Source organism: Hyaena hyaena, unplaced genomic scaffold, assembly GCF_003009895.1.
Source record: "Hyaena hyaena isolate Hyena2069 unplaced genomic scaffold, ASM300989v1 scaffold_412, whole genome shotgun sequence".
Taxonomy (NCBI): domain Eukaryota; kingdom Metazoa; phylum Chordata; class Mammalia; order Carnivora; family Hyaenidae; genus Hyaena; species Hyaena hyaena.
Window position 1 is genome coordinate 314,270 of NW_024081043.1, and position 14,431 is coordinate 328,700.

General features: G+C 37.8%; 1 protein-coding gene across 2 annotated transcripts in view; it reads left to right on the top strand.

Moving 5' to 3' along the window:
• LAMA4 (laminin subunit alpha 4) overlaps positions 1 to 14,431 on the top strand; it is a 150,404-nt gene that overhangs the window by 102,991 nt on the left and 32,982 nt on the right. For both annotated transcript variants that reach the window (XM_039252211.1, XM_039252212.1), the window contains 7 exons: positions 4,354 to 4,470; positions 6,332 to 6,511; positions 9,153 to 9,292; positions 11,462 to 11,638; positions 12,291 to 12,436; positions 13,076 to 13,238; positions 14,270 to 14,403. In XM_039252211.1, the coding sequence (XP_039108142.1) occupies positions 4,354 to 4,470; positions 6,332 to 6,511; positions 9,153 to 9,292; positions 11,462 to 11,638; positions 12,291 to 12,436; positions 13,076 to 13,238; positions 14,270 to 14,403 (1,057 nt within the window). The remainder of the gene's footprint in view (positions 1 to 4,353; positions 4,471 to 6,331; positions 6,512 to 9,152; positions 9,293 to 11,461; positions 11,639 to 12,290; positions 12,437 to 13,075; positions 13,239 to 14,269; positions 14,404 to 14,431) is intronic.

Consider the following 14,431-nt stretch of genomic DNA (forward strand, 5'->3'; position numbering starts at 1 on the left):
GCAGGGGAGGGTCAGAGAGAGAGGGAGTCACAGACTGAAACAGGCTCCAGGCTCTGAGCTGGCAGTCAGCACAGAGCCCGACGCGGGGCTCGAACCCACGAACCGCGAGATCATGACCTAAGCGAAAGTCGGATGCTTAACCGACTAAGCCACCCAGGCGCCCCAAAGACTGGATATTTTAAAATAAATTGTGGTTTTTAAGAAAAACCTCCCATGTAGTGAAACATGTGGTAGATATTCTTGTTAATAAAGTAGGCTAATTAATAGAAATTGACTATTAATACCAATTTTCAAGGAGATAATGCCATTAAATACACTTAACACTAAGACAATATTAGACATAAGTTAGTCTTCCTTGGACAATTCAGAAGACCCTTTAAATTTTTACATGAATTAATGAGTCAGTATTGGGAGAGTTAGGAAGATAGGACACCACACAGCCATCTGGTTATTGGCTCTTTCCTATAGTTTTTGTTCCACAAGTTTACTGTCTTTGGGACAAGCCTAATGGATGTATGGAAAGAAGCATTTCCAAAGGCTAGTGTTTGTGTTTGTGAAAGCAAGCCCATCCAAAATGGGAGAGGGAAGAAAAAATAAAAGTGAAATCATTTTAGTCAATTTTGAATCTTTTGAGCTACTCTTAAAAACATTGCATTGACTAAGAATTTCACTAAACATTAATCATTTCTGAGCTAATGAACTCATACTTAAGGATGATGACTCATTGGCTACTGAGGTTAGAAACCCATTATCTACCTAACTTCTACCTACCATCTAAAAAAAAAGACCAAGTTTGCAACAGAAAATGTCACATAATTTTATCAAAGCAATGAATTTCAATTCTAACCATGTGTTTTCTTTTTTTTTTTTTACAAGGAGAACCACAGAGAGAAAAAATGCATATGTTTTTTAATATATGCTGAATATTTAACTAGCTATGATAAAGCAACTATTAGTTTATGTTTTCTGGGTAAACAAAGGCAATAAAAATGTTCTAATTAATCATATAAGTCTAATCTTGAACAAACTCTTTAGAAAAGAATTAGAATATTATCTGCAAAAATTTAGAATATTAAAAGTAAAATACATTCTTATTGAAGTATAATTAACATAACAGTATTATATTAGTCTCGGGTGTACAATACAGTGATATGATAATTCTATACATTACTCAGTGCTCATGACAATAAGCGTATGCTTAAAAAGGAAAATATTTTTAAGTAAATGCTGCCATATTTTTTAATGTTTTATTTATTTCTAAGAGAGAGAGAGAGACAGCGTGAGCAGGGGAGGGTCAGAGAGAGAGAGGGAGTCACAGACTGAAACAGGTTGATTCTTCTTGATAATTTGCAATTTTCTTAATGTTGTCATTATCGAATTATTGAACCTCATGAAAACAAATTTTCTTTTCTGGTAATGATATCTCTTCAAAGTTCTATATTTTAAGTAAAGATAACATCTCTTTGCTTAGGTCTCCGAATATTTTGCAGATCTCGCCACCTATTTCATGATCTCGTTTGGTTAAATTTCTTCACATATTTATTTGCAAAAGGGACGCCCACGGGGAGTTAGGACTGTGTGGACCAGAACTTGCCTCCCTTTAGATAACACACATTTGTGATACAAATTCAAATTTTCAGATTAAACTATATTCATCTACTGAGTTACATTACAATTTCAAATTACTGTTAATTCATTTCCAAATGACTTTCAATGATTAGTAATCTTTATACCCCAGATTTCCTTTTCTTCATTATCTGTATCAAATAGTTAGCAACCGAATATAAACTCAGGAAGCTGCTATTTAAAGGAACCTTCTACTGAATTCATTTGTAAAATGAAAAATGTTTATGTAAAACAATAAGTTTCAAATAGGACAGACATTTTATGAAACATTTTTTTCTTATTAAACATCCAGACAAAGTAGAATTTTTTCACCTATTTTTATCAAGGGCTCCAAATTGAATATATTCTTTTTTGGTGTATCAGCCAATACTTTTTGCAGCTACAAGACCCAAAAGGAAGAGCTGAAAAGATTGTTTGTACTACAATATTCAAAAATCAAAACTAGAAGAGGGAGAGGGAGTGTAATTCAAGTACAAAATATGTTTAAGCTCCTCTTTAAATTCTGGGAAATTTTGGGCACTACCCAGAGGAAGAAAGACGTCCTTGTACTTTGTTTACATTGCACTTGGTGACAGAATCAACTCAGCATGACTCATTGTATACCCACTAAACACAAGGGGGAAAGATAACCAAATAACAAAGCAAGCACACAAAGACCGTATAATAGAAAGACAAAGTTGGGGCGCCTGGGTGGCTCAGACGGTTAAGCATCCGACTTCGGCTCAGGTCATGATCTCACAGTTCATGGGTTCGAGCCTCGTGTTGGGCTCTGTGCTGACAGCTCAGAGCCTGGAGCCTGCTTCAGATTCTGTGTCTCCCTCTCTCTCTGCCCCTCTCCCACTCACTCTCTGTCTCAGTCTCTCAAAACAAAATAAAGACATAAAAAAAAGAGAGAGAAAGTATACCATGGGAGATGGTATATTTACATCCCTATAGGAGAGAAAGAAAAGAGTATAAAGACTAAGAAAATCTGATAGACCTATATGTACATGATATGTGTAAGTTTAATCAGTCATTAAACCCTTCCCACAAAGAAATCTCAAGGCTTAGATGGCTTTCCCAGTAAATTCTTCCAAACATTTAAACAAGTAACACCACTTATGTATAAATTCTTCCAGAAAACAGAAAAAGAGGAAATATCCTCCAGCTTGTTCTATTAAGCCAATAAAACTAAGATACAAAACCTGATAAGGACATGAAAAAAGGGGAAATTATAAGTCATATTATCTGACAAACAGAGAAGTGAAAATCCTAATCAAAATATTAGCAAATCAAATCTGACACACATAAAAATGATGATGCATCATCAAGTTGTTTATTCCAGGATTTCAGGGATAGTTTAACATTTAAAACATCAACAGTAATTCACCACATTTAAAGAATATAGGAGAAAATTTATATGATCATGTCATCACATGCGAGAAGATCATTTAACAAAACTCAATACCCATTCATGTTTTTAAAAAATTCATAGCAAACTAAGAATACAAGGAAACTTCTGTAATCTAAAAAAGAATAATAAAACAAGGGTCAGCAAGCATATTAATACTGAAATATTTAAAGTTTGCCCACTAAGACTGGAAACAAGACAAAGATATCCCCTGCATTACCAATTCAGTGTGTAAAACAATCTGGTTTAATTCTATGCACAACAAAATTAGAAATTAACTTTTTAAAATAACACCATTTTCAATAACATAAAATACCTAGGAATTAAGCTGATGAAAGATACGATCTCTAATCTTATTAAAGATGATCTAAATAAACGGCAATCAAAATGAGAATTTAGATCTAAAGAAGAATAAATAAAAACTGTACTTATTAACAAGAAGGCTTAAATTTGTAGAAATGGCAATTCTGCCAAATTTATCTTAGATTCAATGCAATACGAACTGAAGTGCCAGGACTGTATCCATACATGAAGGATGATTCTAGAATTTCTATGTAAATGAGGGTGGGAGGAGCTAAGAAGCCAGCACAATCTTTGAAAAATAAAAATAAAGATGGAAGACTTAAACTACGAGATATCAAGACTTTCAACCTTACAGAAATTAAGACAGAGATACAAAAGATATAAAAATTACAAGGATGTTTCATTTCTTTTGAATAAAGTTTAAGAACAGGTACAACTAACAGAGATAGAATTCAGAATAGGGTCATCCGTGGGTAATCATAGAGATCCCAGGAAACTAAGAGTGCCAATAATATTCTACTTTCTTGACTTGATATGGCTTAAATGTTGTGCTCAGTTTGTGAACATTCATCAAACTGTGCACTTACAATGTGCATCCTTTTCTAGATGTATGTTGCATATCAATTAAAATTTAATTAAAACAATTAAGAAAAAAGAATTATTCTTATAGAACAGTCATCACCATAAATTTAGGTAGCTCTTTCATTTTCACCTCTTTATCAACCATGCTGCTAGGAGTTATTAGTCACAGCAGTGCTATATTTTTCAAAGAAGTTAGCCATTATCTCTACACCTTTTATGAGTCACTTTATGGCATCCTAAATCACTCCCAAGCAGTGTCACTCATTTTCAATAATCCTGTGCCTCTTCATTGAAATGCCACTTTCCAGAACTAGTGTTCTATGTTCATATCATTTTCAGAATATTACAGATAATTCCATGATATAGATCAGAAATTTTCCTTGTTGAAATGGAGATTTTTTTTTCCCCTAGCATCTTGGCTTTACTGGTAACTTTTTTTGTCTTCTTCATAGGCAATGAGGAGGCAGTAGCTGATACCAACAGGCGTGTGGATGGAGCTCTAGCAAGGAAGAGTGCTCTTAAAAACAGATTGAATGATGCCATTAAACGACTACAAGCCACAGAGAGAGGTAAGGATCACAGACAAGGACTTCAGCCTCATCTGTTTATTCACTGGGATTATAAAGCTTTGAGGTTGGGGCGCCTGGGTGGCTTAGTCGGTTAAGCGTCCGACTTTCGCTTAGGTCAGGATCTCACGGTTCGTGGGTTCGAGCCCCGCGTCGGGCTCTGTGCTGACTGCCAGCTCAGAGCCTGGAGCCTGTTTCAGTCTGTGACTCCCTCTCTCTCTGACCCTCCCCTGCTCACGCTGTCTCTCTCTCTCTCTCTTAGAAATAAGTAAAAATATTTAAAAAAAATAAAATAAAATAAAGCTTTGAGGAAGGAATGCATGATTCCTTATCAGTCCTTTATAAATAAATATTGTTTTCTGATGACAAAGGAAATTGTGTTCATCACTCTCTCTCTCTCTCACACACACACACACACACACAAACACACACACACGCTGGAAAATAAGTATAAAAGCTATAATCATATCATCTAGGGGTGTCCATTAAATTTGAGAACTTTTTTCCTCCAATCTTGTATGTGTGTGCACACACATGCATGTGTGTTTTAATAGAATCATGCTGCTTATACTCTTTGGTAACCTACTTTCTTGTGAACATCATTCTTCATTAATAAGTATGCCCTCATTTGGTTATTGGGTTTCTCTGGCCCCAATTGTTATATGCCATGTCATTCTTATGGTACAAGTAGAGAGACCAACAAGCCAAACAGAGACACAAAAACACTCATTTGACCAATCTGGGACAACGGTGGCATCTTAAGAAGATGGGTTTGGAACCAGATGTGCCTTCCCTGGTATAGTGAGAGTTAACACATTACTATTGAATAAGAGTGTTTTACTACATGGTATAGTACACTACAGCTACTATACCACAGTGCCTCAAAACCCCAGCCAGAGGGGTATTTTCCATTGAGAATCCCTGTCATCAGCACCATCAGAGCTATGACATTCTAGGCACTGGGCTGTGTTTTATACATATTATGTCCTGTGGGAAAATATCACCTTTGCCTTCCGGGGAATGTGAACCCTGAGGCTTGTCAAGGTTTGGGAACTTCCTCCAAAAGGCACAGCTCCAAAAAGAAGCAGACCCAGGGTTCAAAGCTACATCCCTCAGAGTTCAGATCATATGAGGTCAAATTAAATATTTCTCCACTGAAACGAAAATAAAGCCTCAACCTCACCTGAGTGATTTTTATTACAAAAGCAATACATGATGATTAGAGAAAAATTAGAAAATACAGATAAGGAAAAAAAGAACAAAAGAATAAAAAATCTTTTCAAATCTCATCACCTAGGAAAAAACATTTTGCTATAAACTTACATGATTTTTATTTTAAACATATAACTTTAGTAACAATAGAATGCCACTATATATACTATTTTGAAACTTGCTTTTACTATTTAAGAATAATTTTCCTTACTAATTTACTTCTGTGCTAGAGTATCTTTTTTATGGTAAAAGGGGCTCCACACAGAATAAAGTGATATTTACAATGCATTTCAGACATAAACATTTTATGAGTTAAAATCTCGTATGTGTTTTTCATGGTTTTCTCACAATATCTCTAACCGGGAGAGATACTAATTACTTTCTTTTAAGCTACCTCTAATTTTAAAATGTTTTCAGTGAGCAACATGATTTTAATGAGACTCTAGAGTTTTTCAAGCTCATTTTTTAATGCTACTTAACAATTTTCTTCTGCACCTAACTTTTACTGTAATTAACATATTTAATGATCTTTGTTCAGCTTAAAAACCCACAACCTCAGGTCTGTTTTATCCCCGTAATTAAATGCATGTTAATGTTCCCAACAAATGTCCTGCTTCTGTGCAAAGTGAATGTCCCTGTGCTCTGTGTGAAGGTGATGCTCATCAGCGCCTGGGTCAGTCAAGGCTGATCACGGAGGAAGCTCACAAGACCACCGTGGAAGTCCAGCAGGCAGCTGCCCCAATGGCTCACAATCTGACTAACTGGTCACAAAATCTGCAGAATTTTGACTCTTCTGCTTACAACACGGCGGTGAACTCTGCCCGAGACGCAGGTATTATGGTTTGCTTCCAGTTGAGGAACTGACCATTAAGCTCAACGCATGCATTTGTTAAGAAGGCAGTTTTCCTCATTTGGGTTTTAGACTGGAATACTGTAGAAGTTAGCTTAGGAAGAAAGAAAAACTTTTCTTCAGTTCATCTATCAATATATGTATGTGTGTGTGTCTATGAGATATATATATTTCACATAAATAAACACTAAATGGGTGGGTTAAGAATCTTTTCTTTTTCTGGCTGAAGTAATGGCAGCACTAATTTTTATTAATGTAAATTTGATCCTTTGGGGAAGAATGTCAATCATAAAATATTGGGGTTTGCACTTTGGAAAAAATATTTAGTAAACTGCATTGCCTTTTCCTTACCTGAGTAAAGCAGGTTATTACCAACAAGTACTGACTATGACCAAACATAATAGAAGGTTCCTATTATGAAGAACCATTTGTTTGCCAGCTTGAATACAGGTTTATAGCAATGATAATGAAATATTCTGATATCTACCTAATTTGTTTAGTTACACACAGGTATTAAAATCACATCTTATTACATTTATTCAATCTCTTCTACCTCTTAAATATCAATGTCTTTGTCATGACTAGAACTTTGCATTCCCCGGCATGGCTTTGCAGAACATAATACCTTCACTTCTATCTGAGCTAAGAAACAACTTTACTAATCCACATATGAGCTGCCTGTCACTAGAAATTTTATTCTGGGACACAAATATCCATTCCCGTAACAGGAAGATAACTCTTTTATGTTCATCTTTTAAGTATATATCTGTGAATTCCTCCATGTCACCACTCAATTACTTTTAGAATGTGGTCGCTAAAAGATTTGCCTGCATAACATCCAACATTTGTATTTATGAAGATAAGGCCTCAGGAATATTTACTAAATCTGTGTTAATTTTTTTTCCTCCTTTTTCAGTCCAATCCATGATTCCAGTAAGCACGAACTAGCATTAATTGAAATTATTTCAGGCCTTTGTGTTTTCATCAAACAACATCTTGTGATTCAAATCAAAGTAAATGAAAGAGCATACCACACAGTATAACAGGCTTTATAAAGACTATAATAAAAGGTGATTCCCTTTTTCTGACAAAATTGAGGACAGGGAAAAGGGTTTCCTTTACATACATTTCAATAACCAAAATTTAATATTATGCACTAAATATACTTTATTACCTGTAATTTGTAAAGACTTATAGCATAAAATCGCTATTGTGGTCAGTAATCCAAACAACGAATATTTATGTGTTTATTAATCAATATGATAACATAAGTAAATTGCTATTTTTTACTTAATTCCATTCCATATGACAGAGAAGCACCTTGCTTCCTAAGTAGAGAAAAGAGAGACATCCTTGGTCCTCACTGACATATTCTCCTGAACCTGAGTTTAGTTTGGTTCCAGTAAGAGCCTTACTCTTTTCCAGCTGCTAATGCTGAATGACCATGGCCCTGCCCTTAGCTGGCGAACATCCAAAAGATATTCATTCTCTAGTACAGTGGTTCTCAAACCTTCATATGTTTCAGAATCACCTGGGCCTCATTCCCAGAGTTTCTGATTCAGCAGGTTTGGATTGGAGCCAAAGAATTTGCATTTCTAACAAGTTCCTTGATGATGCTGATGCTGCTGGTCTGGGAACCACACATTGAGAACCACTGGTCCAGTTCATGAAACCTTGGGGAAAGTTATATCATTCTTTGTGTTTTAGGCCTCTCTCATCACGCTGTATCCATATAATTTGTTCTCTTTTCTATGTATATGTCTTACCTAAAAAAATAATAATAATGATAACCTACAAAGTTAGTATGATGTCCTTGTACCATCACCCTTTTCTGGGCCCATAGACCCAGAATGGTTATTATCATTAATTATTTTAGCAACTGCTTTAGTACAATCACTATACAGAATAATCTTGCCCGCCCACCCTCACCTTGGCACACCTGCGACTTTTCTGAGTGCTACCTTGTTACTTCCATCTAGCTCTACCTCTGTTTGGACCATTGCAGCAGCAGTGTGATGTGTGAATGTGCATCTTGGAGAATAGCCTTTCCACCTCCTTTTGCGCAGCAATCCTTGTAACCTGTTATATCAGTTCCATTAGAAATGCAAGCAGAGGTGGGCGCATGGGTGACTCAGTCAGTTAAGTGTCCATCTCTTGATCTCCTAGTTCATGGGTTCAATCCCTGAGCCAGGCTCATGCATATCCTGCTTGGGATTCTCTCTCTCCCTCTCTCCCTGCCCCTCCCCTGCTCAGGTGCACACAGCTCCCCGAAATAAATAAATAAACTAAAAACAAGAAAAAGAAATACAAGCAGAACCTGTGCTGTATAGTGAAAGGAATACCTGTATATTTGTTGTGGATCTTGCCATTTAGAAATGTACATTATAAGTCAGCTTACTTTCCATATAATTTTTAGACCGATATATATTATAAATGTCACAAAGTAGTAATTGTTTGTGATTGCACTTAACTATTCATTTTGCAGGATTGCAAATAATTTCTTATAGATCTAACAGAAGTAACCATGTGTTTGTTGTGTCTTCCCCTGATACCTTAAATATAGTTAATACTGGTTAATAAAGTAGAGATATTTACTCAAGTGATTAATTTTTATTAACTGCAGTAAGAAATCTGACAGAGGTTGTCCCTCAGCTCCTGGATCAGCTTCGTACCGTAGAACAGAAGCGGCCTGCAAGCAACGTTTCTGCTAGCATCCAGAGGATCCGGGAGCTTATTGCTCAGACCAGAAGCGTCGCCAGCAAGGTAACGGTGAAAGTCAGCTATGGCATTCGGCCGGTGATAGTAAGAACGTGAAACTGAACTGCCACTCTTGAGGCAGTTTCCAGACCCTGGAACCTTTCTACTGTATTGCACAGCTCAGTAGTTCTAAGCTCCATCTGGATCTGTTCATTAGAATTGCATGAGGAGCTTTGAAAACTAAACCAATTCCTGGTCCCAACCTCGGAGCAATATATCAGGCTCTCTAGGGATGGGCTCAGCACCTATATTTTTCAAAAGCTTCCCAATTATTTTTATCTGTAGCTAAGATTAAGGGCCACAGAATTAACTAGTCAACAAAGCTCACAGAGCAAAAGAAATCGAGTGAAGCCAACCCCAAAAGAAGAGTCAATCAATGTATTATTGTTATTATTATTATTATTTTAACAGCTGGTTTAGTGCCATCACTGTATAATCTTGCCTATCTACCTCTTCAAGGAATTCTCAGGTACAACACTGATGATGTGAAGCCTTTACTGACCCCTCCACCTGCATCCGTGGGGAACCACAGACCACATAAACTGGGCAATCACAACAAAGCCCCTGCCCCGAGATGCTTGCACAGAGGCGAAGAGGCAGCACCCTAATTAGTGCTGGTGGTGGTGGCCACAGGCCCTGACATGGCCGTTAGCATTTTCAGTGTGGCAAATGGGGTTTTTTCTTGACCCTCTTTTTCATTTGTGTTTTATTGATGTATAGTGCCACATCATTTTTACAGCCAAATTATATGGTTTTATTTTCTCGATTGCTAGTTGGCCTGACCAGCCCATTGGCCCTAAATGCTGGCAGAAAGAAGAGCTGGAAGTCAACTATTTTGTAATAAAAGAGATTAGTGTTGGCAAATATAGCCAGCTGTTAAGTGCTATATGATCATTGGTCCCACACCACAAATCACCTTTTTTAGATACCTTGAAGAATCTTTCAAGAAAAGGTTATGGTGAAGAAATGTCATTTCCAAAGCTAGGTTTCTGTGATGGCTTTCTGGTAATTTTATTTAAATGAAGAAGAATTTGGGGGCTTAATCACCTAAAACCATTTTCTAAAAAGAGTCTTGGCAGCGCCTTGGGGAGCCCAGTTGGCTCCTCAAAGTGAGATCATTTCTGTGCAGCTGCATCTCCTTCTCAGACTCAATTTTTGTAAAAAAAAAAAAGACTTTAATCCTATAAACTGAGTGTTTATTAAGATGATTGACTTTTACTCAACTAGCAACATAGGACAACTGTACTGTAAGCACTTGGGAATATCATCTTGAGCTTATTGACCATCAGCATTAGCCAAATCAATATTAAATAATGGATGTAAATACATCTAATTATTCAGAAATATTTGCATGAGTGTAATGGATATGAAAAGTCCTTTTGAATATTCACAAAATCAACCTGAACCAGTTCAGCGTTTCATATTGGGCATCTCAGTAGATTAAATCTACTGAATATGCTTTGTTTAGATACCTTTCTGAGGATCATTATAAGAAACATCTTCACGAACTCATCATTACAGGCATAATAATGATAGAGCCAGGAGTTGAAAGTACCTTAGAGATATTACCTTGTTTCATTCAGCAATTTTTTGTCTTCACTTTACAGTTGAAGAGACTGCAGGTTAAATGACTTACTCATGGTTACACAGCTAGTTAAGTGGCAGAGCAAGGTTTCAATATCGCGTCTAAGCTTCAGATCTGGGTGTAGACCCCTCACAACTGACTGATCAAGGATGTTACTCCTATTCCTCTTATGAAGCCTTTGAGGAGAAAGTCTTAGCCATGTTAGTACCCAAGATTAGTTTTACTTCTTCTGATCAATTAGATCCATTAGTTGTTAGTTTTATGGGCCTTGTGAACAGTATAACTGACCAAGTATCCCGTCAAGCTGTTTAGTTCACCCCGACCAAGAATGTAGTTCATTGTGGAAGTCGAATTTGTTCTCACCTTGAATCTACTTTGTCACCTTTCTTTGGCTTTAAATTTAAACAACTATATTACAATATGCCTTAACTCCTTTCTCCCACAAGGTGAGGACATAAGGGAACAAGGGCCAGGAGGGAAGTAGGGTTCAGAGAGCCCATAAGAACTGATGGAAGCCTGCTGGGAACCATGAGAGAGGGCTATGCCCATTTCCACAGGGTGCTTTTAACAAAATAATTTTGTTACTCCAGATCCAAGTCTCCATGATGTTTGACGGCCAGTCGGCAGTGGAGGTACACCCCAAAACCAGTGTGGATGACCTAAAAACCTTCACATCCCTGAGCCTGTACATGAAACCTCCTCCCATGAAGCAGCCAGAAGAGGCTGGGGTTGCGGACCAGTTTATCATGTACCTCGGAAGCAAACACGTAAGAGCATAACATCTTAAAAGACAGAACGCTGTTACAGGACAGATAGATGCTTTTCTCTTGTGTTCAAACAAAAACTACCTATGCAAGCAAACAAAATTCCCATTCTGGTACCTCACAAGGTATAGATCACTCTAATGCCAAGACTCGAATAGTGATTTAAAGACAAGTAATGCCTTCCCTGTGTGAGATATTTCAGGGGCTGCTTCATTACCAGCTCCAAACTGCTAACTGAATGTAGCATTTCAAAGACTCTTCCAACACACAGGCCTACTGCCTTTGATGTTGCTTGCTGCTTGAAGACAGACAGCAATCGGTGTTGGCAGGCTGCATTTTGTTGAGTTAACTAGACACAATTAGCACACTCCCAGGAGCCATCAAATGTACACAAGCCTGCAGTTGCCTGCCCCCTCCTCCCGACCCCCATCCAGGATGCCCTTGGACAGACACAGGGGGGCAGCAGACTCAGCCACAGGGTGGCTGGAAAGGAAGAGGCACCGCCCAGCCTAGCAGGAACTTTGTAATTATTCGGGCCAGATGTGCCTTGTATACAGACTAGCATTGGAACTGCTCCTTGTCCTTTAAAGAAATGGAAACAAAATATGATATTCATTCATACGGATTTTATATACGTGACTTCTTGATGTTGCAGGCCAAAAAGGAATACATGGGTCTTGCAATCAAAAATGATAACCTGGTGTACGTTTATAATTTGGGAACAAAGGATGTAGAGATTCCCCTGGACTCCAGACCCGTCAGTTCCTGGCCTGCTTACTTCAGCATTGTCAAGATGGAAAGGTAAAGTGAAGCCACAGCACCAGGCTTATGTGCACACTTCATAAGAAATCTACTAAGCATACACAGACACACAGGCACCCACACAGTCTTTCTGGTGATGTTTAATTTTTTTTTTTTAATTTCTAGGAGAGAGAGAGAGAGACAGCGTGAGCAGGGGAGGGTCAGAGAGAGGGAGATACAGACTCTGAAATAGGCTCCAGGCCCTGAGCTGGCAGTCAGCACAGAGCCCGACGCGGGGCTCGAACCCACGAACCGCGAGATCATGACCCAAGAGAAAGTCAGACGCTTAACCGACTAAGCCACCCAGGCGCCCCTTCCTGTTGATGTTTAAATAGCGTTTTCTTCCCTCTATTTTTGCTCCCCTTTTTTTCCCTTATTCCTTTATTCCTTCCTAAATACTTTGGTGGCAAACAAAAGACTAGAAAAAAATAGTCACCCTTTCTACATTGCAATCTGATTATTAGAAGGTTTTGTCTTTTTTCCTCTTTCTATTGAGTGTTGACATTCTGTAAATGCAGATGCAAGTGGCAAAATCAAATCACCAATTCTGCGAGGAGGGAACATTATTAGCATTTTGACATCCAAAAATGTCCGTTTTCAACAAATTATCTGGCTAATAAAGAATGAAATTCTTTACAGGGTAGGAAAACATGGAAAGGTGTTTTTAACAGTCCCGAGTCTAAGTAGCACCGCAGAGGAAAAGTTTATTAAAAAGGGAGAATTTGCAGGAGATGACTCCTTGCTGGATCTGGACCCTGAGGACACTGTGTTTTATGTTGGTGGTGTGCCTCCAAACTTCAAGGTAAGCTATTCAGCTATATTTGGACTTATTAACAATCTACAATGATTGTTTTTAAAAATTCATAAAGTGGGGCTGGGCTGAAAATCTTGGTATTTCTTTTTTGTAACATTTCAAGTTTTTGTTTAAATTCTAGTTAACAAATAGTGTAATATTAGTGTCAGGAGTAGAATTCAGTGATTTATCACTGACAGATAACACCCAGTGCTCATCCCAACAAGTACCCTCCTTAATGACCATCACCCATTTAGCCCATCTCTCCCCGCCCAACCTGGAAATTGTGATATTTTAAGAAAGAACTTAGCTCAGTGGGTGGTAAAATTCTGATCTACAAATCTGGTATATAAATCTGGCCTCTACTACCCATATTTTCATAGCGTCAAACGCTTTCAAGGTAGAGCTAACATTAATTTCATTCTGATAACAGGCATATATAATTAATATTATCCCCACCCACAACTACAGAGTGTGTGTACCTTGTGGATTTGTACCTAGTCTTCCGGTTCACAGATCACAGGTTCAACTCATTTATTTCAACTAATATAGACATGAAATAAAATACTTGAGATGAGGGAAGGGATGGAGCTAGGTGGCTGAGACCTGGTAAAGGGAAGAGAAATGAAAGTCCTAGCCAGATAGGGAGTTGATGCAGGATTTCAATTCCATGGCTACCACTTACTAGTTGTAGACATATTACTGAATGTCTCTAAGAATTACTTTCTGTTTCTATGAGAACAGGAATACCTACCTCACAGAGATGCTATAAGAATGGATTTGGGTCATGAATTCAGTACTCAGTGTGTGACTGATACTTAGTATATACTCAGCAAATCCCATCCTCTCCACTAAGATATGCACAACTGAAACATCATTGTTTATCTAAATTATTTAACACAGAGTAGACACAGGTCTGGAAAGATATTTATATCCATGGGTCTTTCCCCTTGACCTGCTCTCTGTTTCATTGCCTGTTCTGAATCACCTGGATGAAATGGGATGATGGCATAGTTGACTTTGCTTTGTCTGCTGCACAGCTCCCGGCAAGCTTAAACCTGCCTGGCTTCGTCGGCTGCCTGGAATTGGCCACTTTGAATAATGATGTGATCAGCTTATACAACTTCAAGCACATCTATAACATGGATCCCTCCAAGTCAGTGCCCTGCGCCAGGTAAGAAAGTGTGATGCGTACTCAAGAC